Source organism: Erithacus rubecula, assembly GCF_903797595.1.
Source record: "Erithacus rubecula genome assembly, chromosome: 5".
Classification (NCBI taxonomy): Eukaryota; Metazoa; Chordata; class Aves; order Passeriformes; family Muscicapidae; genus Erithacus; species Erithacus rubecula.
In genome coordinates this window covers 65,338,843-65,364,135 of record NC_136687.1, presented here as the reverse complement: position 1 = coordinate 65,364,135, position 25,293 = coordinate 65,338,843, and the positions used below count along the sequence as shown (strand labels likewise).

At 41.4% G+C, this 25,293-nt stretch overlaps 1 protein-coding gene across 1 annotated transcript in view; it reads left to right on the top strand.

Moving 5' to 3' along the window:
- The first annotated feature begins 7,412 nt into the window (after window positions 1–7,412).
- Window positions 7,413–25,293, top strand: part of LOC306802066 (bifunctional heparan sulfate N-deacetylase/N-sulfotransferase 3) — a 50,426-nt gene continuing 32,545 nt past the window's right edge. Inside the window, exons 1-2 of the mRNA XM_079305814.1 lie at window positions 7,413–7,551; window positions 13,870–14,996. Of these exons, the coding sequence (XP_079161940.1) occupies window positions 14,016–14,996 (981 nt within the window). The 5' untranslated portion in view covers window positions 7,413–7,551; window positions 13,870–14,015. The remainder of the gene's footprint in view (window positions 7,552–13,869; window positions 14,997–25,293) is intronic.

The window sequence follows — 25,293 nt, the reverse complement described above, 5'->3', positions numbered from 1 at the left end:
GACTAAGAGGTAGGGACATTCTTCATTACACTGTCAGTTCTAGAAGAGGAGTTCTAGAAATGCTTTTGTAAAGACTGGTTTATTAAAAACAGCAGTGCAGCTTGTCTCACATGAGTGCTGTCACTGTGTTAACTTTAGAAGAAGGAGCTTGAAAATGGATTTTATTCAGTGTTTACATGGGTAGAGAGTAAGATACTGTGGGAGGAGACAAATTAAATTTGAGTTTGATCAGTTAACACCAAAAGTTGAAGAAAATGGAAGGAGAATAGGAAAAATTAGCTTCTTTGTTATTAATTTACTGCTTCATTGGTTTGAGCAATGGCTAATGTAGCTGTCCAGTGACTTAAGGACAAACTGCATTGGGCCTTTTCTGATAGCAGCTGAACATGTATCAACAGTTCAAGGCTTTTGAAACAGATTTTTCCCTAGAAGAAAGCATCAGTTCCATACCATAGCTGTGCATAAAACTTCTCAGGAGATGCAGAGCCTTGGCTTTCTATCCAGTAGCAGCAAAGTTAAATTCTTGCTTTGTGTATAAATGGACAGACTTGTCTCAGAAGTGGCTACGAAGGCAGAGAGTGCAGTGCATGCAATGGGATGATGGAAGGAGAGAGGGAAAGGATTCAGTCTTTTGCTTAAATAACATTATCAGCACATGGCAGAAGTTGGGAAATGCCACCTGTCCTAGAGCACAAGAGCAGAGTCATTTGGAAGTGATAGGCTGGAGCTGTACCTTGCAGCCACGGCAGTGTGCTAGCAAGGGAACCTCCCTCAGTACTGGGCCAGGGCCACCCTGCTGTGTGTGGCATCACCAAGTGGAAAGTGGCAATAGCACGCTAAAATACGTTTGCACAAGGCATGAGATTGAGCACCAGAATCCACAAAGATGGATTTTTCAGGAGAATGTGCCCCTGTCCAGCACAGTAATTCATCTTCATCTAATACGATATAGAGCGCAGTCAAGCATGCATAAATCATTCCTGTTTGTTCTGTTTGCACTGGACGTGGATGGGATTAGAGTGCTTTGGACACTGTTCATGTCAAAGAGGAGAAATGTTGCAGTGTTGAGATAAAGGAGAATGTTCCTTTGCTACAGGCAAAACATGCACCTCCCTCAGTCTGCAGTCTGCTTCAAACAGCAAACAGTGTTTGGAAGAGCAGGCTACTAATTCTAGGAAAGATTAACTAGCAGTGTTCGGTACGAATATAGAAGTTCTGATAGTGCCCCTTGGTGAAAAACACCATCCTCAAGAGTGTGCTGAGGGAGGAGCTCCTCAGCAATCCCAGCTCCATAGCTCTTTGCTGGTTGTGAACTCAGCCTTCTCTCTGAACTCAGTGTGGCTCAGTCTTCCCAGAGCCTCCTGTGTCCAGGCCTCTGGTCTGTGTGTACAGTGCAGTGGCACTTGAGTTGTTTGCAGAATGGAGATAGTTACAAATCCTGCAGTAAGACACGGTGAGTTGTTACAGCATCACAGTCGTGGTGCAGTGCCAGAGGTATCGGCTGTGCTCCCCCTGCTGCACTGAAGGATGGCAGGAGCATCCCTTCCTGGTCACACTTCCATATCATCACAGATGCATGTGGCACCTCAGAAGCAGGTGCAGGTAGTGGGCAGGGGACTGCATCCAGATTTCCTGATTCCCCTGAGGTGTTCAGCTGCCCCTGTGCCCTGTCCTGTGGAGTTTGTGGCCCAGGAGCAGGCACGATGTGCAAGGGCTGTGGCACTCAATGGGTAAATGAAATTAAGTGGTAAGGCTGACATGCCAGAGCAGCATTTTCTAGGCACAGCTCCTAGGAAACTTCACAGGGAATTACATACAAAATTTGTGGCATTATAAAGCATTATAATTCACAGCTATTATATGACCACCAGCTGCTAGCTTAAACCTACTACAATTTCTGCTCTAGAACAACCAAGCTGAAAGGTAGAATTAAACTCCTTGTGATGGGAGTCACCTTTTTCATATATTTGCACAATATCTAGTGCAGTGGGGCACTAATAACAACAGGAAGTTTTAGCTTTTAATTTTAATCTTCAGTCTTTCTGGGTTAGCATTTGCCTTTAAGGTGACTTAACATTGTGTATGTAATTACAGTCTCTGGATCTTTGAAAAGAACTGTTTCTCTTGAGTTTGCTGAGTGGAATAAAATACACTTATTAGCCTGTAACCTTTTTTAAATCCCTCTCCCATATGGTGTTCATGTGGCATCACATATAACAATATAGGATAATACCCTGGATAATATGGGCCATCATGAATATTGATGAGCAGGGTAATTAAGATCTCTGTGCATGGTGCATGATTACATATGGGCAACCTATTGACGCAATTTCTTATGATTAAATCAAAATAATATATGACAAACATAAGAGTTCTACCAGTTTATCTGATATTTCAATCCATTTAATGTTTGGGGAGAACTGAAATATTAATAAGCAGAAAGATCTGGTATTCAAATTAATTCTAGCAGGAAAGAAAACAATTTCACCTTTTTTTTTTTTTTTTTACCTGTTGACTTGTGGGACAGATGACAAGCTGATATGTTTCCCTGGAGGCTAACATCTTATGTTCCAGAATACAGGCTTTCATTAAAAAATGATGACTTGTGAGGAGATGTTCATATTCATGTGAACAGAGTGCAGGTGCTCATCTTCTCTGGTGCCTACAGACAGCCTGAAACAATCAGCGTGACAAACAAACCACCACAGCTGAAACAGCCAATAGCAACTTCAACATCAGTGCTGAGGGTTTATTCCTGTTCTTATTGGTTTGATCTCCCAGCACTATAAAAACCCTGGGGTCACTGATCAATAGATGCTCTTGAGCCATCAAGGCCAGTCCAGCACTGTGATCAGCAATGTCTGATGGTCACTCAAGCTCCATCTCAGAGTTAACTTTTTGCCCTCCCTGCTCACAGAACGGGTCTGCTTCACTCTGGTAATTTAAGAACTTCTAATTCCCATCCTAACTTTCTGCACCAGTTTTACCAATCATTATTACATGAAATATCTCTTTTTTTTTTTAATTCTTGTGAGCTACCACTGCCTACTGATGTCTCCCCCTCCAAGTGCTGCAGCTATATCACCTCTCAACCTTCACCTCGACTGTCATGGCTTGGGTGTGTGGATTCACCTGGTCATGGGATCAGCTCTTCTCCCACATCTTTTCCACTTGGAATCATTTTCCTCAAACTTTAACCAGCCTTCCAAGTGAGGGTGTACCTCAGCCACACGAAATAGCACCAACACTTCCATATATCCACTTCTCTTCCTCTCTGAGCACTGCTTGCAGCATTTTCCAGACACATCACTTTGGCAGCTGACAGACACTCCCTAACTTGGAGCGGTCCCCACGTCCTTCCTCAGCTCAGTGATTCCCAGCTGATGGGCTTTGTGTGGAGCAGACAGTCATGCCATTGATCTGCAGCCTTACCTTGCATGCTGAGTAACCTGCCACTGCTGTGCAAACTCCTCTGGGCATTGCTCTTTGTTTGCTGCTGCAGGGAAGCAGGGCTGTGCTTTGGGTGCTGTGTGTCCAGGAGCACAAGGCAGGAAGTAGGTTTTATCTAGAGTAAAGGGAAGGTGTGAGGAAGCTGAAGGGAGTGCTAAAGCATGCTGCTTTTCTCCAAAAAATAATCAGCTAAATTACCCATTTTCTCCAGAGTTACTTCTGCTAAGGGAAAGATGAAACTGATGATTTTTCCAGCTGGCTGTGAATGACATTCTGCTTTGGGAAGTGTTTGGATTATTGCTCAACTGAAGGGCTGGGTATAGCAGTTTAATGTTTTCCCTCTTTGCAAATTACAAGACTGTTTTGGAACTTTTCTTTTGTTATTGGTGTGTAAAATGAATTGATTTTAGGGTAATAATGCAAATTCTTCTTAGCCCTATTTTATTATATATTCTAAAATTAATTTTTAACAGAAGTTTTAATTATGCATTAATTTCTTTAAAAGGCTAAAGATGCTTCAGATTGTTGATCGTGCTTATAGAGACTTGGCTTCTTTTTAATTTTCTTCCATCCCCATTATCCCTTTCCTGTAACCAATTTCAATATTGCTAAGGAGCTTTCACTCAAATTGACATACATTCAAAACAACTCACTAAAATTAATACATTCTGAATCAATGCTGCTTTTTGTGTGTGTGTGTGTGTGTGTGTGTATTTATTAACTTGGAACCTCTGAACCTGATCTAATGGGAAGGAAGAGTCTTTTCTCTCTTTTCATAAGAAAATTTCCTGCTAAATTGCAACAGAAAGTGCTCAGTCCTGCTCATTAGTGGATCTGTCTTACACTTCAGGTGGCGTGACTTGAGCAGTAAAGGATGGGTTTGCAGCTTACAATGGACACACCTAATGAATTCCTGAGCTTCTCAAATTCCAGAGCTGCCCATTTGATCACTGTACAATGACAATAGTCTCGACAGCCTGATTAACATGGAACAAAACATATTTATAACAATAGTTTATTCTAAGCCTGGAGGTAAAAAATGCTTTTCTGCTGTCAAGCAGTCAGTATCCACAGCCTGTAATTAGCAACTTCTTTCCACTGGTTTGAAAGATATTACTACAATGTATGCAGATAGTGGGATTTTTTAGGCTAAGGTATTGAAAATTAAATAGAAAATTCTGAAAAGAAACAATAAATGGGTTTTCCATCTGAAAGCTAGTGGATTTATGGGGAAAATCCGTAAGTGTAGCTGGCTTCCTGTATTGTTTGCTACAGAATAGTCACTACACACTTCACAAGTGAAGGGTATTGTAATAACAATAATGGAAAAATGCAGTTAGTTTATAAACTTGAATATTATTGGGGTTTTTTTCTTCTCTGAGATATCCTCTTAGCTGATTACATTTTTGACCATAAGCATTTCTTAAATCTTAGGCGACATTTTTCTCCTCATTATATAGATGAAACTTGTAAAGAAAACCTTTCCTAGTTTAACAAGTTTCTGATTAATCCAAAGAGCATTATAAATCTACAGTAAGTTTGACTTTGGACTAGCAGCATTTGTAATAGCTTTAAAAATGTAATCATGAAATGACTAATAACAGGCAATTGCCTTGATGTTCCTTGTTTTCAAATACCTCTCTCAATTGAATGGCTTCCTGCAAGAAAATGCCAACAAAAATAAAACAAATCAAAATGAGTGTTTGGTTTAAAGATGTCTCTAAACTTAGAAATGGCAGGACTGGATAAAATATTTATTTATTAATGAAGTATTGCTATTACAAGTAATGCTCCAAACAATGGCCTTTCTGATGTGCACTATAATCAATCTATCCATTGTATGAGCAATTTGTGCTGGGAGTTGTAGTAATGATCACCATACAAAAATAACCAAAAATTGCAGATTTCAGCAGGACCAAGAGCTCATTTGCAGATGAAGAACCATGCAATGGTTAGAACTGTTTCTTGAGTAAGTGGTCAGGCCCTGAAACAAGGTGGGATTCAGTTCATTTGAGGAAGAGAGATTGCAGGTGATGCAGAAGGACATAGTACAGGTGAAGCCTTGAGCTGGAACAAGAACATGAATGGGAGAGGGAGCATTCGTGTGTAGAGGCCAGCAGTAAGAAAGGCAGAAAGCTGAGTCCTTAGTTCATGGTGGGGACTAGCAGTTGTCTAATGTGTCTCTGTTCTGCCTGCAGTTCAGTAGGTTTTCCACCTCCCTAATTTCTTGTCTGGATTTACTACTCATTTTCCTGTTTTTCTGTGAAGTGCTGTGTGCCAGGCAGAAATCTTGGCCAGAAGCACAGTCAGCGGTGTCTTCAGATGTATTGCTCAAAGAATGGCTAAGACATCACTCCCAGCTCGCGCTGCACTGACAGCTCTAGAGCAAAAAACCTGAAAAGTAGCAGCAGGAAGGATGAAAGCTGTTAATATTCCTGCCAGGAGCGCTCGGTGCTGCAGCTGCTGCCGTGCAGTGCTGCAGCCTCAGCTGTGAGTGTCTAGCACATCTCTGGAGCAGCCAGGAGCTTCCGAGCACCAGCGCGCTCGGCACGTTCCTGTCCGGGCTGGCAGCAGGGACCTGGGAACAGCTGCTCGGAGGGAAGGGAGAGGGAAACCCTGAGTTTGAGCTCACAGCTGAGAACTGCAGTCACTTGTGACTGACTTCCACCCCGTGCTGCCTAGCCTGGTGTAGGGAACATCCATGATAATAGAGAGTACCCAAAACAAGAATGGATCAGGGTGTTCACCCACTGGAGAAGCTTAATCCGGGAGAAAGTCCCTTTCTGTAGAATACTGAGAGGGCAACAGAATTTCAGATGGACTCTCTTCCTGGGATTAATAACCTCACACATAGTAAACCCTTGTGACAAGTTCTCTTTTCTACTCGTTAAATCGAGCTCATGGACCTTCCACTGTTTTGTAGCTTAGAAGACAGTAAAATTTGGGGTATTTAGTGTGTCATGAGAATAAAAGGGGGAAAAAGAGGAGAAAGTAAATACCAGTATTCCTGAATTAAGAGCTGTAAATTCTCCTGATGTTTGCAAAAGCTACGTTCGGGTGACTGTAGCTTTTCTCCTTTAAGTGTTTGCATTGAGTTAGTCACAGAAAGGAAGGTTTGGACAGACAGGCACCGGTGATGGAGTTAATCCATGTATTGAACTGTCAGCCATTAGGTGAGCTAACAATCACTGGGCAATTGTGAGGTAAATTAGCTAGATCAAGAGGGCACTTGTAAAATTTATTAATTTTATTTCCCATTTGTGAAAGCTAATGCAGTTCAGACAGGGAATCGTAACTCCCTCACCTGCAGTAATGGAGCAGCTCCATCTCCAGAGCGAGGGATGCAGGGTATCGGTGAAACACACAGTGGGACTAAATGTGTTTAACACGGGGTTAGAAAATTCAATAAGGAAAAGCAGCGAGGCTGCAAACACATTAACTGGCATTCTCTCAAGATTTTAACCCTACGTTGTCCTGACAAAATGCAGGTGACCTCACGGAATTTCCACCCTTGTGCGCTGCTGCCTTTAGACCGGCTCGGAGCTCGGCCATCCCTGGAGCTGCACCCACAGCGAGGGATTTGGCGGGAGGGTGTGAGTTAAACTTCCCTCATCGCGGCTGCAGCACGGGCTGCCTCAGTGGGTTTCGGAGGAGCGGAAAAAAAAAAAAAAATCATACTTTATTTAAGACGGGGATTAAGAATGCCACAAGTGAGGGAGCGCGGCCCTCGTGTGGGAGGCGGGCGCCGCAGGTGCCGTGAGGGGCGGGCGCGGCCGCTGAGGGCGGGAGCGGCCTGAGGGCGAGGGGCCGGGGCGGCCCCCGGCCCGCCGAGCCCCGGAGGAGGGCGGGCGGTGTGGGAGGCGGCGCGGCGGAGCCCCCGCCCGCCCCTCGCCGGCGAGCGCGGCTCCTCCTCCGGGAGGGCGCGGCGAGGCTGCCGGGCGGTGCTGCACCCCCGGCGGCATCCCCGCCGCACCTCCGCGCCCGGGGCGGCTCCGCGCCCGGCGGGTGCCGGCGGCTCTCCCGGAGGAGCCGCTGCGGAGGGCGGGACGGCAGCGGGATCCGAGGCGCCGGCGGGGACATGTCGGCGGAGCGCTCCCGCAGGTAACCAGCGGGGCGCGGCGGGGCCGCTCAACTCGGCCCTGCCGGCCCCCGGCAAAGTTGTGCCCGAGCCGCCCGCGGGTCCCGCCGCGCTGCGGGCACCGCCCGGGCGGCATCGCGGCGGGACGGGGCGTCCGCTCCGCGCTGAGCATCCCGCTGCGGGGGCGGCGCCTGCGGGGCTGTTCCCTGGTGTTTCTTGGGCTTTGGGTTTGTTTTCCTTGTTTCCCGGCGCACTCGGCATCTGCCTGGCGCGGTCCCCGCACCAGCCCTTCAGTGCCGGGCTTTTCCCGTTCGCGCTGCTCGCGGAGCTGTTCTGCGTGACGCTGTTGCCCTCTAGTGTGTGCGGGGGTTGGTTGTGGCTCTGTCGGGGAGCAAAACAGTCCGCCTAGTGCGGTAATTATTCAAACTTCAGGTGGTTATTGCTGCTTGGATTCCCCAGATTCCTTCAGGAACTGATGTGTGTTGCTGCTCGGTTCAGCTGTCATGTGCAACCCTCGGGAAGTGGCAGAAAACTTTTATGTTAATCAATTCCCTGCCTGATGTGCTGGATAATTGCTTCAGGTTTTGCTGTGGTGGGGTTTTCTTTTCCTAATAAGATGGTAAGTGGAAGAAATGGGGTTTCTCTCGCTGTCAGCATCCCCAGTCGTGTCTCGGAAGGAATGGTGCTGAACTCTGCCTTAGTATCTCTTACACTTGGCAGTTACGGGGGAAAGGAGAGGGGAAGCAATGGCATGGGCATGGACCAGACAGTGTGCTGGACATTTATCTCAGAGACCTCGAGCAAATCATGTACTCTTTAGATACTGATGTCTCTGCAATTGCCGAGAAATAGCAGGGTTTATCTCAGAAAAATTTAAGCTCAAGAGCTTAAAGATCTTTCCGTTGAAAGTATTGTGTGTGTATAGAGAGTAATTTGAAGACTAAACCAACTTCTGTGTTCTGTTGCAGTCTTTAATGCCTTCTTTTAAGCTATTTTTAAATTCTGTATATTTCATCTTTATAAATATTTTTTTCATGACAAACTGTACTGCATAAATCCCTATCCTGTAAGGGTCTCTAGGCAGTGCAGCATGGAGCTAAGGATACCACAGATAGAGTAGAAACTGGGATCTGCTTACCTCAAAAAGAGGTAATTACTTGAAAAAGAATTTCTATCCACAAGAATTGATAGGCTGCCTAAACGGTTCCCTTTTTTCCTTAACAGCCATGAGAGAATGTAAGCTCTTCAATAGTCACACATTGCAGGGTTTGTTATGTGTTACTAAAGGAACCCAAAGATTCTCTTGGCAGCTTATGTCTCATATCACCATTTTTACGAGTTGAAAATTACTTTTTAATATGCAGTTTTAAGGTCTCATGCTCAGCCTGGATTTACTCATTTGAGCTGTTGCTGCTTGAGTATTTTAGTCAGTAAAATGATGCTGTAAGTAGAGGTACTCAGTGTTTGGAGGCTACTTTGGTATTTTCGTAACTGATCTAAAAATCTGAGCCCTTCTGTTCACTCCAGGTTTGGTTGTGTTCAGCTGTACTTTGCTGCTTCCTACCATGTCATTTTTATATCCAAAGGTTTCCATTTAAGTAACAATAAAATGCCTTCAGAATGCTTCCTTTGAAGTCATATTTCATAGTGACTGGCCAGAGCAGACCTTTATGTTAGAAGCAGTTTAGCAGCATTCTGATCAGTGGAGATTTAAATGTCTATGGTAATATGCTAAACAATATGCCTCCTTTTTTTCTGCTCTTCATTTAAAACTCATCTTTCATGTAATATAACACAGCATGTCACCAGCACTGTGGTAGTGTCCAGGCTGGTAAAGAACAGAATGAGAATATAGTGATGGGAATTGTTAAAAGAAAATTATTAAAAATATGTCCCCAGACAAATGTAATATACCTGAATAATATTGATGACTATTCAGTCCAGAATTAGCTCTGTTTTAGTAGTTCTTGGTGAAAAGAATTTTTGCTACCCTTTAAGAATATGTTTTTTGCCTTTAAGTATGACTTAACTTTATTGTTTCTAATCAAAGGTCACTGTAAACAGTTGCCCTAGCACAGGCCTGAGGTAAGCCTAAACCTGAGTTTTCTGACTGGGCTTTGATAAATTTGTTTTGGGAACAATTTCTCATTCATGGATGTTTTAGTTGAGCCCATTACTTTAATCTTGATATTAACACAGCAGAAAAAAAGTTCCTTGTCATTTTTACAATTATGTTGATACTCATGATTCAACTGTAATAGACATTTTTTAAACTTCTGTGCAGTTTTATGTGCCTGTGCAGGTATTTCTTATTTGACCATTTGTTTTTACTGGATTGAGAACTCCTGTGAAGGATTTAGTAGTCTGCATTTCCATTGTTGTCTCCTGGAAGAGTTTCCATGAGGGTTATCAGGATGAAATGATTTAGAGAAGCCTAGAATCTGGTCATTTATGCTTACCAGTGAAGCAACAAACTAAAGAAAGCTACAAGTGGTAGGAGCTCTCTTATGGTGTGCCTCAGAAATTTGGGGTTCCTCATGGTCTTGGTTCAGTCATAGTGCTACTTTGTTAGTAAATTTTGAAAAACCAAAACTGAAAGAGAACAAGCAGAACAAATGATAACCCCTGCAAACCAATCCAAATTGAAGGTTTCTATTCAAATGCATCTATTTGATGCTGGTTGTCTGTAATTGTGACTGCCCAGCAGTGCTGTTCAGAATGGTAAATCCTCTGTTTAATAAGGTGATATCTCTTCCCTGTACCAGCAAGATTCTCACATGAGCTGGTTCTGGGCTGCAGAAACCAGTTCTGCAGATGACAAGAACATTGAGCCTTGCTTCTGTGTTCATAACAAAATGCAAAACTAGCTTCTGTGACTCAGCTTTCTCTCAGCAAGATCTTCTCCATACTGAGTCTGTAAGTTAAAAACCAAATTCTGAATATTCAAAGATGCTAATTTTCACCTTAAGGGAGCATTTTGATACCTCCTACTTGGAGCAGCAGAAGTAAAAGGTTCTGGTCTGAATTGCAGCACGGCAGCATGAAAATGCAAAGTAGGAGATCAAAGCCAGGTTGTAGGAGATCAAATGCAGGTTCTTCTAAAGCAATAAAGTTCTAGATTAAAAAAAACAAACAAGCAAATTTTATTGCTTCAAACCATGGAAAGATGCCATACAAATTATTTTCTAGTTAAAATTTATGGCAACATCAGCTTTACGGAACTTGGGATTCAATATAATATCTGACACCTGTTTTCAAGTGCTTTGAGGCACAGGTGGGATCATATTCCTCTGTCACTGAACTCCACATGACTGTAGAAATCAAAGAGATCTGAAACTGCTTATGTTATCTGTGGGTCTTTTTCCTGTTTTTTCACTGAAACAATGCTAACAAGCTTGAACTCTTGTGAAGACTTTCTAGACTCTTTGTAGTTTTTTTCCTTTTAGCCTTTGTCTTATACCTGGATATTTTTATTGATGTCGAAGCTATTATGATTTCTTGTTTCTTTGCATTATGTTGTCATGAAAGTAAGACTCCTCAAGTACTGTCCTCTTCTGAAATGCCACTTCTCACAGCTTACTCACTGTAGGTACGTGGAGAATTGCCCTTTTTCTCTGGTTTTGCTGTAGGAAGGGGTAGTGAACGAGGACCATCTTCCCTGAAGCCATGTCTAGAGATGAGATAGTCACTGTCACAATCTCCTCAGGTTCCACAGTGTGCATCCCAAGGATGTCACTGTCAAGGGGGAGCATTGTGAGTTGTTTTAGCATGCTGCTGCAATACAGCACTGGAGTATTCAGCAAGTCCTGTTGCTCAGGGGAAAATGCTGCTGCCCCTTCCCTGTACCTTGTGAAGGCTTTGAGACTGTTGATATTGTAAAATGCATGTACTCTGAATTTTTTAGTTTCTTCTTTCTGTATTCTTTTGAGCTCCTGCCATGCAAACCAATCCTTAAGCAAGTGAAAATTGCATAAGCCTCAAGCTGATACAAGAGAGCACACATTTAAAACCTGTGCCTTGCAGTGTTCCATCCCACTTCCTGACTGTGTTCATCCAGGAATGTGCCAAGTCTAGCTGTGTCCTGCTTCCTCAGAGAATTCCTCATTCTTCTCAATGGAACCTCAGATCTGGCTTGGCAGTTCCAGCACTCCTCCTTACAGCTGCACTCTGCAGCCCCAGGGGGTACCTGCAATTAGGAGCTGAGGATACAATGACAGGGATTTTCTTGAGGAAAACACAGCAGGTTCCTGGGCTGGCTCCAGGTTTTCCCCTCTATGGAACGGCCTTAGGAACCGTGTCCTTGCTGCAAATGTTTCTTGGGTTGCAACCCTTGTGTAATAGCCAGTTCAAAGAGCTCTGTCTCTTCAGCCCTTCCTTGCTATGAGCTTAGGTCAGTGTTAGTTCTTATTTTTTCAGTATCTGGACCAGCCAGGTCTGTCATTATCAAAGAGAGGGAGGTGTACATACAGCTTTTCTACAGAACACAGTCAGTGTTAATTTTAGGCACAAAAATGATGTGTTTCTTGGCATGCAGGCAGCTGAATTGGAAATGCAAAATGAAGAGAACCCTTTGTGTGTGTAATGAAAAATTATCTGTCTGGAAACCTCTCTCTGGTGTTAACTCAGCCAGGATGGGACTTCTTTGTCACCTGACTTGTTAACAAGTTAAATATCTCTGTTGTGCCATCAGGACTGATTCTCTTGAAGCTAGTGTGGCAAAGATTGGACATTTCAATCTTTAAGAATGTTGAGTTCTTCTAAAGGTGCTTTCATGTTGTTGTTTGATCTTTATGCATTCTTCAGGTTTTTTTCAGATAGCAACTGGGTGTCTGGGGTTGTGTTACTTTACTCTAGCACTGATTATTGAGCCTGGGTGAAAGGCTCAAAAAAAAAAAAAAAGCTTTGAGCAGGACTCTGTGCAGCTGCAGGTAATGTTCAAGGCTGGGTTTGAGTTATCCAGAAGAGAAGGGGATGATGAACAGGTATCTGTGAGTTATCCAGGGAGGAGAGTGAAATCTATCCAGAGTAGAATCTATCCAGACAGAAGGACTCTTGCTATGAATCCTGAGTATGATTAGACAGCTCACATACACTTGCTCTTCATGAATTTTGCAGTTTTGATGAATGACTGCCTTGGAGTTTCTTTTTCCCCTCATCTGATTTTTCTCATTGATTTTTACTTTTTGCTTGTCGTGGTACTAGGAAGATCCGTCTTCAGGATGTAATCAAATTTGTGGATATTACATAGGTACTGTTAAGAACATCATATTTTCTAGCTTTTTTAAAAATCTGGAGGGAAAGACCAATATGTTTATAATGTAGGATTACAAGAAACCAACCAGGAATGGAAGGATTAAGCTCTCAGTTGGGAAATAACCATGTTAATGTCACACCTTATCCTAATCCCATTTCCAAATGGACTTGGATGCAAACTACACTGAAGTTACAGTGGCATGGTCTAGATCTTCACACACTTAATATTTCAAAATCTGCTTTGAGCCTTTGTTTATGACTTATGATCATTATTTTATGCTTGTCACACCATACAGTTGTTTTACTAGGCAGTTCTGACAGCAGTTGTACTGCTGGCTTGAAAAATGACTCTTTCCTTAAATACAAGATAAAGCATAAGTATATCCTTAGGTGATCTGCCTGTTAGGTTTAACTTCTGATTTATTGCTTTTTCTTCTCAAATGTAAGAGCTTGATTATTCTAGGGATTTTGGTTTTTTTAATGCAAAGAAATGTGAAGTGCTTCTAACAGTTTGCAAAACTCCACAGTCCAGAAAAATGCTTTGTTTTCCTGTAATGTTGCAGGAAGGAAGTTTTGCTTTAAAAATATTCCTGTGACAGATACAATGTAGAGTGCATCAGCATATGTTTGTACAGCAGTTAGGATGTGCATGTTCTTGGTTCTTTGAAAAACTAATACAAGATAGAATTTGTTTAATCATGTTCCCACAGCTTTTTAGGCGTGGAAGGAAGAAGGTTAGAAGTTTTCTTCAATGTTGTGGTTGTTAGTGGTTGTCTACTTGGAGTTAGCTTTTTTCTTTAGGTAACAAGAATTTGTAAACCACAGTAAATTCTTTGCTTTTGTCTTGCTTTTCAGTGCCCCTGCCTACTTTTTTTGATCCTCTGAGTTGAGGAACCTGTGAGATTTAGAGACCTTCAAAAGCACATGGCAAGTAGTGGGAGCAGGAAAAAATATGTTATTGCAAAATTTTGAACTGCTGGTCTCCAGACCTCTGGCTAGCAGTGATTTCTTTGCTCCCCATTAGTTTAAGTGGATGTTACTTCACAAGGTGATGCCTCAATTAAATCTCTGATTTTCTTTTCTTCTAGACTATACCTTCGGTAAAGCTCTGTGGAAGATAGATGTGTGTGCTGCAATGGTGACATAAACATTTCAGAGGACTGGAACAAATTGTTGAGAATCTGTGTTTGGTTTTCATGCTGCTGTTGAGAGCTATCTAAGGCAAGTAAACACCATGAGTTTTATCCTGAAACTTCACAGACATTTTCAAAGAACAGTAATTTTGCTGGCCACTTTTTGTATGGTGAGCATAGTTATTTCTGCCTACTACTTGTATAATGGCTACAAACAGGAAAATGAACTTCCTGAAACCTCTTCAGAAGTGGAATGTGGTGATCCTCAACTGTTGCCATACAAGCTGATGGAGATGAAGACCATGAAGCCTGTTGATCCCCCGAGGACAGACCTTGTAGTGCTGGTGTTTGTGGAAAGCCAGTACTCAACGTTAGGCCAAGATATAATAACCATTCTGGAATCTAGCAGGTTCCAGTTTCACATTGAGATTGCATCTGGGAAAGGTGACCTCCCAGTGCTTATAGACAAAAACAAAGGCAAATACGCTCTCATAGTGTATGAAAATATTCTAAAGTATGTGAATATGGACTCCTGGAACAGAGGCCTTCTAGACAAGTACTGTACAGAGTATGGTGTAGGTGTGCTCGGATTTCTCAAAGGCAATGAGAACAGCTTGCAGAGCTTTCAGCTGAAGGGTTTTCCTTTCCATGTCCACAGCAGTCTGGGTATTAAGGACTGTTGCATTAACCCTCATTCCCCACTCCTCCATGTGACTAAACCTTCCAAGCTTGAGAAAGGGCCCTTGCTTGGAAATGACTGGGCTGTTTTCCAGATTAATCACACAGCTTATCAACCAGTGATACTTGCAAAAGTAAAGACACCAGAGAACCTTTCTCCACCTGCTGCTGTAAGTGCTCTCTATGCCACAGTAATTCATGACTTGGGGCTCCACGATGGGATTCAACGAGTCCTTTTCGGCAATAACTTGAATTTTTGGCTGCACAAGCTGATTTTCATAGATGCCATCTCTTTCCTCTCTGGAAAGAAGCTCACACTGTCCTTGGATAGGTACATTCTGGTTGACATAGATGATATCTTCGTTGGCAAGGACGGGACAAGGATGAACACCAACGATGTACAGGTAAAGTATGTGCACAAACTCATGGTCATCTATTCATATTTAATGCACATATTGAGAGTCTTACAAGCAGGAGGCAAATGTGGTGAGGAGCAGTAAATGTCAGCATAAACCTTGAAGAGTGGCCTGGGTTATTGGCTGCTTGAAATAGTTTTGGATGTGAGGAGTTGCTTGCAGCATTTCACCACTCTCCTCTCTGTTTTATGGCACTTGCTTGCAACGAAGTTTCTGTTAATATTGGTCTTAAAAGCTCATTTTGTCACTAAATGACTTGACAATTTTCATTTTAATGTTTAGAGTGTGCATTCCTGAAAGTCCATTTCCACTCTGTGCTGTTCAAGTGAGGTGATAGTTGTTGGTCTGTAGCACTAACATCCTAACATTTTTTCTTCCTGTAAGTATTTCTTCTGTGCTTTTTGGGAGGAGTGTTGTCCCAAACCAGATAGTAGGAGGTCACCTTTCTCAACTTGGTCTAGAAGCTGAAAATCTTTAACATACTGATTGTTGCCCTGTTTGTGATAAAAGTAAGGAAGAATGTTTTAAGAAAACTTTATTAGTGGAATGAGGAACTGCAGGAAGGAAAGGCAAGGACAGCACTGCATGCTGTGGGTTATTTTTGTTTTATTTTTACCCAAGTTTTTTGTTTTTTTCAATGTTAATATATTTGTCAAGCTACAGCAACTCTGCACACAGTGCTTCTTTAAAGGTTTGACCCTACTGTTAAACTTCTAATTTGTTTTAAAATTGCAGCATATGCTCTTTTCCAAAACATTCTCTGTACATGCAATTATAAATGAGATTTACCTCTTAGTTAAGTAAGTTTTCCTTAGGCAAACAAATCGCATGGGGGAGAGCAGAAATAAAGGTGAAGCTTCCTAAATAGTTTTCCTGTGGAGAACACAGTGGCAGTGTTTGAGTTAGGTGGGTGAGTATGCATGGAGAGTCTCCTAAATGCAAACTCAGATGGCAGGAAATCAGGTCTGACCAACATCACTGGCAGAAGTTGTGTTGTTCTGCAGAAGCAGCACTTTGAGTAACAAAGTGGGTGAAATAAAGCCTAAATAAATCCATCACTGTGTTGTGCAATATCAGGCAGAGACAACACATTTTGTCTTGTTTCTCTTTGCAAGTGACACCTTAGCATTGTCATTTTAAAATAAGGTAGGATGTTTAATTGCCACAGTTACATACCAGAAACAGGAGACTATTAAGACAAATTTGACTGCAGCAGACACAGAAGAATAAACCATATTGTTTGGGGAAAATAATTTTCAGTATGTCAGAAAACAATCTTCCCAAAATAAAACTGTCATATTAAATAGAAGTAATATCAAAGTGGAAATAACTTTTAAGTAGGATAATTTCATTCATACAGAACTGTGTTCTGAAACAATGGAATCTGAAAAAAGTGTTCCCTTCTGATTCTTCATCTACTTACAGTTAAAATGTTGTATTAAACATGTTGTTAGGGCTGTCAGATGCAATGCATCTTCATTACTATTAATAGCAAAGGAGTTATCCTCTGTGGCACAATGACGTGGAAGGAATGAAGCAAAATCAATTTGCAGTAGTTGGAAATATGTTATTGTAAAATGTATTTACAGATAAATGACATCTCATTATACAGGAGTTTTACTGAGTTCTGCTGCAGTGACTGTTACAGAGAATTGGGGCTGCAAGTGTGAAAAGAAGTTCTAAATGTAGACTTTGCATAATTTCAGTACTCAAGATCAGCTCATTTCCACTGAGCCTACAGTTTAACTGCTGGCAATATAGAATTGGGGAGGATGCTCTTTTGTGATTTAATTTTGTTTGACATATCTCCTTGTTAATATTTTCTGGATATACTCTCAGCTGCTAGGGCTGTGAGCTGGAGGAGAGTAACAGGAATGTTTCTACCAGTATTCTATTAATGCAAACCCATCTGAAACTTGAGGAATCTCCCAAGATCCAGAAGACCTCTAGGGTTGGTTGTGACTACTCTGTGGATAGGACAGAGTTCAGAAACTGGAAGATTAATGCAGAATCAGTAGCAAAAATCAGGTGATCATCTGCTCCAAACCCCCTGCTCAAGCTGGGCCATGGCCAGGTGCCTTTTTTCTGTCTCCAAGGAGGAAGGTCCTGACTGCATGTAAGATTGTGGTTTCCAAGGAATTTCTTCTTTAGATATCCTGATTAGATTTGCAAAGTGGCCAGCATAATTAATATTTGGGGGGTTAACCCATAAAGGCTTAACTTCTCTCTCTCCTATGAAGTATTTAAACGGGAGTTAAGCACTTGGAAAAAAAGTTATAAGATTTAGTGGTAATTTTTTATCACTGTTATATATTGACCTCAGAAGAGATCAAATTAAAAGCAGGCTCTCTAAAATGAGTGTCTTCTACACCTCTAAAGAAGAGTGGTGGTACTTCAGCTTGAGTACCCCTAGTGTCAGGAACATGAATGTAAAGAACCCTTCTGAAAAACATAGTTTATCCTGTTGTAAATGCTTTGTTTTGTTAAACAGCAGATTAAGTTTATTCTGGTTTTACCACAGCTTCTTCAGTTAAAAAAAATACCCCAACAGCTTGAAACAGTGGTTCAGAGTTTTAGAATAAGTACCTGTTAGAGATTTGCCTGGCTCTGTGTAACATCTGGGCTGATAGAACATAGTTCTTCAGTGTAAGATACTGAGTAGGTGTCAGTGTGCATCAACAATAACCATCCATCCTCATATTTATGTACTTTATCTTCCTCTGATATAATAGAAATAATGAAAGAGAATGTTTCCGTGGTCTAATTGCCTCCCACTTCGAAAATAAGCTTGGTAATAATCAACTCAACATTCATTTTTCAGTAAGGTTTTTTTTTCTCTCCTATTGTCTGTCAGGCAGGAGGCACCATTAGGCTGTGACAATGTTATATTTTATTTTCCTTGTTTCTTTTAGGAAGACTTAAGAGCCTGTGCAGTGCAAATAATTCATTTAAATGGACATACAGAGAATAATCTATCTAGATATCCAGAGAATAAGTTTATCTTAATAGACCATGATTGTCCTGGCTGACAGTATACATCTTTCATATCTTCTTTTGTCACAGTTACTCTTTGTGAAATTTTTATTACTATAAAGCATTGAGATTTTTCAAGGGAGAAGCAGATGATAAAAGAGGGGAATTTAAATGTGAGGGTTTTTTTTTTCCTGATGACAGTTTGTTCTGTGTTAGTGGTCTAGGCCTTTACCTTCATTTCCCCAATATATGCACTTTCTGGAGTTCCTTGAAAGCTAAATACATTCTTCAAATGAAAAAAAAAAAGTTTTCCTAATAATTAGCTGTGTGAGCTCCTCTTGACTGCCTGGTCCTTTGTGTGCTTTTCACAAGAGACTGAATTGAAATCAGGATAGGGATCTCTTCAGGTAAGCCTAACCTTTTTTCATACTTGTAGTTATTCTTGATAATTGCCAAGGAAAAATTTTCATATTAACCATATCCATTATTGCAGGGAGGTGATAGATCCTTATGTCTCATTCTGGTTTTGGAGTTCTTGGTCAGTGCATCTGTTCATGTCTGTGTGCACTGCAGTGGGCAGTACAAGGTTCAGGCTGCAGTCTTCCAGCATTCATCACTGGAGAGTTGGAGAAAAGAGCTGTGCCAAACATTGTTCTGGTAATGGAGAGGGTTGAGCCAAAAGGAATCAATTCATAGCCTTCAGTCTCCATCCACACTCTCTCTCTCTCTTCTTGCCTGGATGCTGAGGTTTGTGAGGCAAACACCTCTAATGGAGCTACTCCTCTAACTTCCCACAGTAGACATAAACATAGACACACAGCTCAGCTTCAGGCAGGCTCTGGTTAAGTGAACTGCATCTTAAAAGTATGTGACTTGTTCATAAATTGTTTCCAGAGTGACTAAGATCAAATATAAACATTTGTATTTGGTCAGATCAGTCCTCTTCCATTTTCTATAGCCAGTGCTGACACTTCTTTGTTACTTTCTTAATAACATTGGTGGCCTAACCTTTTGTTTAATATAGTTCTGTTTAATAGCAGGTTTCCCCACTAAGAGCTAATTGTTTATTCCTTATATTAAATTGATCCACATTAGTCAGCACTGCTTAAATTATTGCAGTTGTTTAAAACCCATTAAGTGTCTTTTCACCCTGTGCAGCATACGTGGAAGGAAACCAGGACTTCCCAAGGCAAAGTGGACCACTTGGCTATAAATTTTGCAAATCCAGTCATGTGGCTGTTCAGTTTTTCTTGAAATGACCTAAATATTTGCCTCAGAAGAGAATCTTCCATATATATTGTGTTAAGGCAGAAGGGCTAAAATGTGCAGAAAGCCTGAGCTGTCAAGACAAAGGATGGTCCCTGTCACAGGAGGAAGTCTAGGTCTCTAGGTTAATTGCTTCTTTATCCTTAGGATCACATAGAAGGTTATCAGAAAAGAAATGGCTGATGTGTCATCAAACGTGCCATCTGCAGAACTACTGAGTCATAAATCTTTCCTTTGGGGAGGTTCAAAAAATTATTTTAATCACATCTTCAAGTTCCATAAAGAAATCAGTGAGTACAAACTTTGGTTCTGCTAAATCATTTTGCATTCCCAGTCTGTTAGCTGTAATACCTGTATACCACTGTGGAATGTGTCTGTTTTGTGTGTACATACATTCTTTCCTAATTTGACCTGAAGCTCCTAAGGTATTTCATATCGACTTGTTGGAAATAGCAGGTAAAAAGTGCATTCAGTTCTTCACAAGTGTCAGGGAGAAAGAAAATTACTGACTGGGGTGTCTCTGTAGCTGTCTGATGCCTTAGCAAGCCTGGTTTACTTGAGCATTTTGTGTCAGCTGTAGTAGTGTGGAATATTGCACACTGTGAGACAGTAGAGAATTAGAACTAGATTTCAGAGCTAAAATGCAACTTAAAAACAAGTGATAAAAATTGTCTTACATATTTTATGGGCTGCTACCAGCATATAGTACACTCTAGCAGTCAGTTACTGTAACATCTAACTTCTAAAAGCAGTTTGGTTTATTTGGCAGCCTCTGAATTTTAATCTAGTGAGATGGATACAACTGCTGCTCAGTAGAGGCCAGTTAAATAAAATCATGCTGATGTTTGAAATGGAAAGCAGGATAAAAATCCTTTCCCAGAGTAAGGGGACTGCAGAGTGGCCACAGGGATGCAGAGGAGCTGGCTCTGCTTTGGGTATGACACTTCAGGGGCTGCCAGAGCAATGCTGGGAATTCCTCATGGGCCTCTTCCTTCTGTTCTGCCCCAGTGTGAGCTGGACACAACCAAATCCATAGAATAAGCTTGGTGCAGAGTTTAACCCTGCAGCTTATCCATGGTGGATAATGACAAAAAGCCATGCATACAGTTTTGGTATTGAAGCCTTCATTCCTGTAAATTCCATCATTTACATTAGTTCTGGTTTTGCTGAAATTCTTGTTTTGTCAGGTATTTTGTATTTGGTTTTCTTTGAAAAATGAATTTTTGGATCTTTTTTCCCCTCTGTTTAGTTTTGCAATACTTGAACAACTAAATCTGATGGGGTTTTTTGTTTGGTTTTTAATTATAATGCTCCAACATTGTACATGGAAACCTAAAAATGTTTCATGCAGACCTAAGTCTTGAGACAATGATATGTGAAGCACTGCACCATCTACTGTTACAAATTCAGTGGTTGGTAGCTAAGAGAAGAAAAATGCATTTCAGTTGCAGTTTTTTATTGTCAGAGAGACTGCAGAAACTGCTTTTTGGCATGGTAGAATCCCATGAGATCTTTGAGGGCAATGAGGCTGATTTGCTTCAAGCTCTTGTACCCCAGCACCTGATCTGACTATTGGTTGTACACTCCTTGGTTGTCTTCAGGATGGAACCAAAGTAAGGAAATGACACCTTCTGAGGATCTGTTGGTGCTTTCCCAAGTAAGATGATGAGCACTGTGCATCTTTCCAGAAAATCAGAGCATTTTTTTTTCATTTCTAAATTCCCCATGTTTCTCTGTAGCAGTGAATACTTTGCTATCCTTAGGCTTAATGTGCCAATGGTGTCTTCCTGTTCTCAATAGAGTTCTCTGATTCAAGAGTTCTTTTAAATAAAACCTAAGGAATGACACCTGAGATCCAGTGGTCTAGCTCTGAGTACTTGGTAACACTGTTTCTGATTTTTCTCTTGACTTAATTTATTATGCAGAGATATCTTTCCTCTTGAGCATAAGGCTTGCCATCCAAAGAAATCCTCACAAATGCTTATGTCCACCCAGCGTGCCAGCCTGCACTGAGATAATTTTTGGTTCACAGCCATGTGGTTAGCAAGCTCTGTCTACATAAAAGTGTACACTTTAGGAATGTAGGTGAGTATTTTCATGGGTGTGATAAAAAATGCATGTGAATCTGCACACTTTGAGTATTGTCAGCATTACCTAAACTCTGCAGTGTTTGGGAAAATCCATCTGGCCATGGAAACAGAAGCTGCTATCCTGTCACTCCCTCACTTTCCTTGGATTGTGAGTTCTTTTGGTCAGAGGCTCTTTTTGTTCAGCAAGCACCTCAGTAATGCAAACAATAAAATGCAATACAGCTTCCCCCAGAGCTGCACAGATTCATCAGCAGTGGCTGCTGCAGGATTTATTCTGGGCTTTTTCAATGACAAGCTAGCCATCCACTTCCTGCTGCTAACAGAGCTGAATAAAACCTTCACAGCCAACAAATAAAAACCAAACTGCAGACAGATCTAGGAATCAAAGCCATTAACTGTAAAATATGATGCCCACAGTGAGCCTTCCTCCACCCTGCTCTTCAGTCAGATCAAGGAGGCACAGTCTGGTGAGAAATGAGAGTGGAAGTGGGACTCTTAATTCATTCCTTTCTTTTACACTGCAGCAGCATGGGAAGTGGCTTTCTGTTCAGCCTGGAAGGTCAGTGCAATGACATAACTGATTCTTGGTGACCATGCTTATAAAACCAAGTCAAGGAAAAGCAGTTGGTTACCAGTTTAGGTGTAGCTCCTCATGGAATAATAATTCCCTATCTATTTACCATTCCAGTTTCTTTTTCTGTGCACAGACCATAAAAACCTTACGACCAATTTTTAGAAGTAGTTACTTTTTAGAAGATTCCTTCTTTTACTTTGCAGTCCTGGAGATGAGTTAGTGTTGCTCCTTAAAATGTAGCTTCATATCTGAGATAAGTAATAAATGAAATTTAAAACCACTTTCTATTGCAGAAATTATACTGCAATCCATTTGAAAATAGAAACAGTGGAGAGGACAAATAAAAAAGTCTGTGACTCTGCAGAGGAATGCTTTCCAAATTCATTCCAACTCAGGTCAGTAAATCTAGACAACAAAGGCTCTCCAGAGGAGACAGGTTTGTTTTGGGAGCACTGGTTGCATTTTTGTGGACCTCATAAGCCACAGCTCTTCCTCAAGCTCCCATTTACTTGCCTTTTAGTGTTAGCAATCCTGGGAATAAGCCAAGTGTCTCTTCTCCATTTTAAAGTGGGCTTGGACTAAAGATACCTCAGAGCTGTCTTTGGTGGAATGCTAATGGCACTCAAAAGGAGGCTGAAAATCAATTCTGCATTTCTATAAAAATGTTATTTCGTGCTGCAAGATGTTCCTCCTATCACTTGTCCTTTTCCCCTGCCATTGTTAAAAGTAATAGAAATGGTGAAAATGGTAATCCTGAGAATATCCTAAGACAAGATGAATACTGAAATGTATCTCAGTTTGTAATGTAAACTGGTTTTAAATTCTGATAGACTATGAAAAATATTTTACATCAGTGAAGTACTTCATCTTACTGACTGAGGAGACTTCTAGGTTGTGCTCAGTTCTGTGCAACTTGTTTAGAAATATTTGTAGAGTACTTAGAGACACCAGAATAGTCAGGAAACATCTGAGCATAAAAGAAGAAAATAAAGGCTAAAGAATTCAGTAAGGATGACAAAAGCAGAAAGCAATAGGCTGCAGATGTCTGCAGGGTGTAAACAGTGAGGATGGATAAAATATTTAATGTAAGGCACAGAGACATTTTAGTGTAGGCTGAATAGCCAATAAAAACAGCAGAATAGAGGCTAATATCCAAAAGGAAGGAGAAGGATTATGTAAGTCTTTAAAAATTAGATTTGGCAAAAGAGTATGAAATATGCTATTGGAAGGAACATAATATTGGCAGGGGATTTGTGTTAAGGTATGTTCTCAGTCAGTAAGTCAAATGCAGAGCTCAGCTGGATTGCTTTCTGTTGGTTTGAGGCTGAAGTGTAGACTTTGCCAGCTGGGATGTTTATCTAGGCACACCTAGCTTTTGTAGCCTTGTCCTTTAGAAACACAAACACTCAAGAAAACAGGTAGGGTGTGTATTAACATTTGTAGCAAAATCATCCTCCCCTTTTTCTCTGAAGTCTTGGGATTTTCTGCATTTCTTTAGACTTGATACCATGTGGGAGCCAATGAAACGGTCGAAGTTCTTATTAATTCGAAATATGTTTTTATGTTCTTTCTGTGTTGGCTACGTATAATCTTGAAAGGTTGAGAAAGAAGTTTAGTTGTTATTTTGTGGAAACTTTCTCTTGGGGTTTTTTTTTTCTATAATTTCTATTATGCCAATGCTGATGCAGCTGGGGAATTTCATTCAACAACTTTAGAACTACTCATAAAGAGAAGGAAAAAATGTAAGTTGTGACCCTTGGCTAGTGAGCAAGCTGAAGACTGAATTCCCAGCTGTATCTTACCTAGAGCTTTCAGACAGAGTGAGAAAATGAAAATGAAAGATTATTTAGGATTTTTTTTCTTTCAGTAAAGCCAAAACATGGAAAAAGAGCTTTTGGTTTTCCTCAGCTCACCTAGGTACACAGGTACATAGGTAGATAGCTATTTTTATTCAGATAGAGTACTAGAAGCAGAGGAATATTTTTGGCTCTATTAGGAAAAAAAGAACATCTAAGAAGTGTTTGTGAATGAACTGTGACATTGATACGTTGCCCAGCACATGGAATAATCTTTATTTAATGTGCCAATGATGGGGTAATTTTGCTGTGCTTTGCTAAGCAGGAAGAGCAAGCAGTTTATTTTGGTTTTTTATCTAGAATACAGGGTTTAAGTCTTCAGTCATTTGCAGTCTTGTTCTCTAGTGTGCAAAACTCTGCATTAACACAAATGCTGTGATTTAGTCTTACCTGGGAGAAAAAGTATCAGCTGAGAGATGAACAAACCCCAAGGTGTTTCTCCTTGCTTGGGGTCAGCATTTTAGACACAGCTTGTAGTCTCCAGTAGTTCTTCAAAGGTACTTAAAAAGCAGCTTGTTATACCTTGGTCTGTGGGGTTGAGTTTTGCTGTAATCATGTAACAGATTTAGATTGTATCGTGGCCACTGTTACTCGGTGGGGAAACAGTATTGAAATTTAAGTGCTTGAATTCTATGTGCATTTGAAAAAATGATTAATTTCACCCACTTTTGAACTCTGATCATTTAGATAATGATACAGACCAGCCTTTGAAAACTTGTTTATTTAAAATTGTGCTGAGCAGGAAGCACAGCCTGTAGCCTTTTGGGGATGAATGGGTCCTAGTTTGTCCAGGCTCAGGCTTTGAAGTCCAGAGAACATTGGCACTGAAGATAAAAGTAAGGCTGAGGTTTGTACAGGAGGCCATATTTACACTCTCTTGGATTTGATATATGTAACACTGACACCACATTTTTGCTTTCCTTACCTAAAGAAATGGAAATGTGTTTTATTATTTCCCAGTCTGCCCCTATCAGTCCAGGAATTAAATTGAAGGAGAGTAGATTTATATTGGACATCAAGGAGAGTTTTTTACAGTGAGGCTCTGGCACAAGCTGTCCAGAACTGTGGTGACCCCACCCCTTAAAGTGTTCAAAGCCAGGTTGGAAGGGGCTTGGAGCAGCCTGGTCTAGTGGAAGGTGTCCCTGTCCTTGGCAGGGGGTTGGAATGAGGTCACTGCTCCTTCCTTGCCTGGATAGGAGTGTGGGGCAGGGCAGGAAGGGAAGGAGCTGCTGTGGACACCTGGCATGGAGAGCACTCCTAGGCAGCAGCACAAAAGGAGCTGCAGGCTATTCCTCCTTGGGAGTAGCAGTTTGGGAATCAAATCTGTGCTGAAGTAGGTTTTACAGAGCATCACCTTTTGTACACGAGCTGTGGTATAAAGGTGGGTCTGAAATGGCACCTGTGAGGCATCAGTGCTCTGGGCAGTGACGTGGCCATGGACAGAGTGCTCAGAGCAGAGCTGCTGCAGCTGCCTCAGCACCAGCTGAGCCCCTGAGCTCTCTGCTGCTCAGAGATAAGGCCTTGAC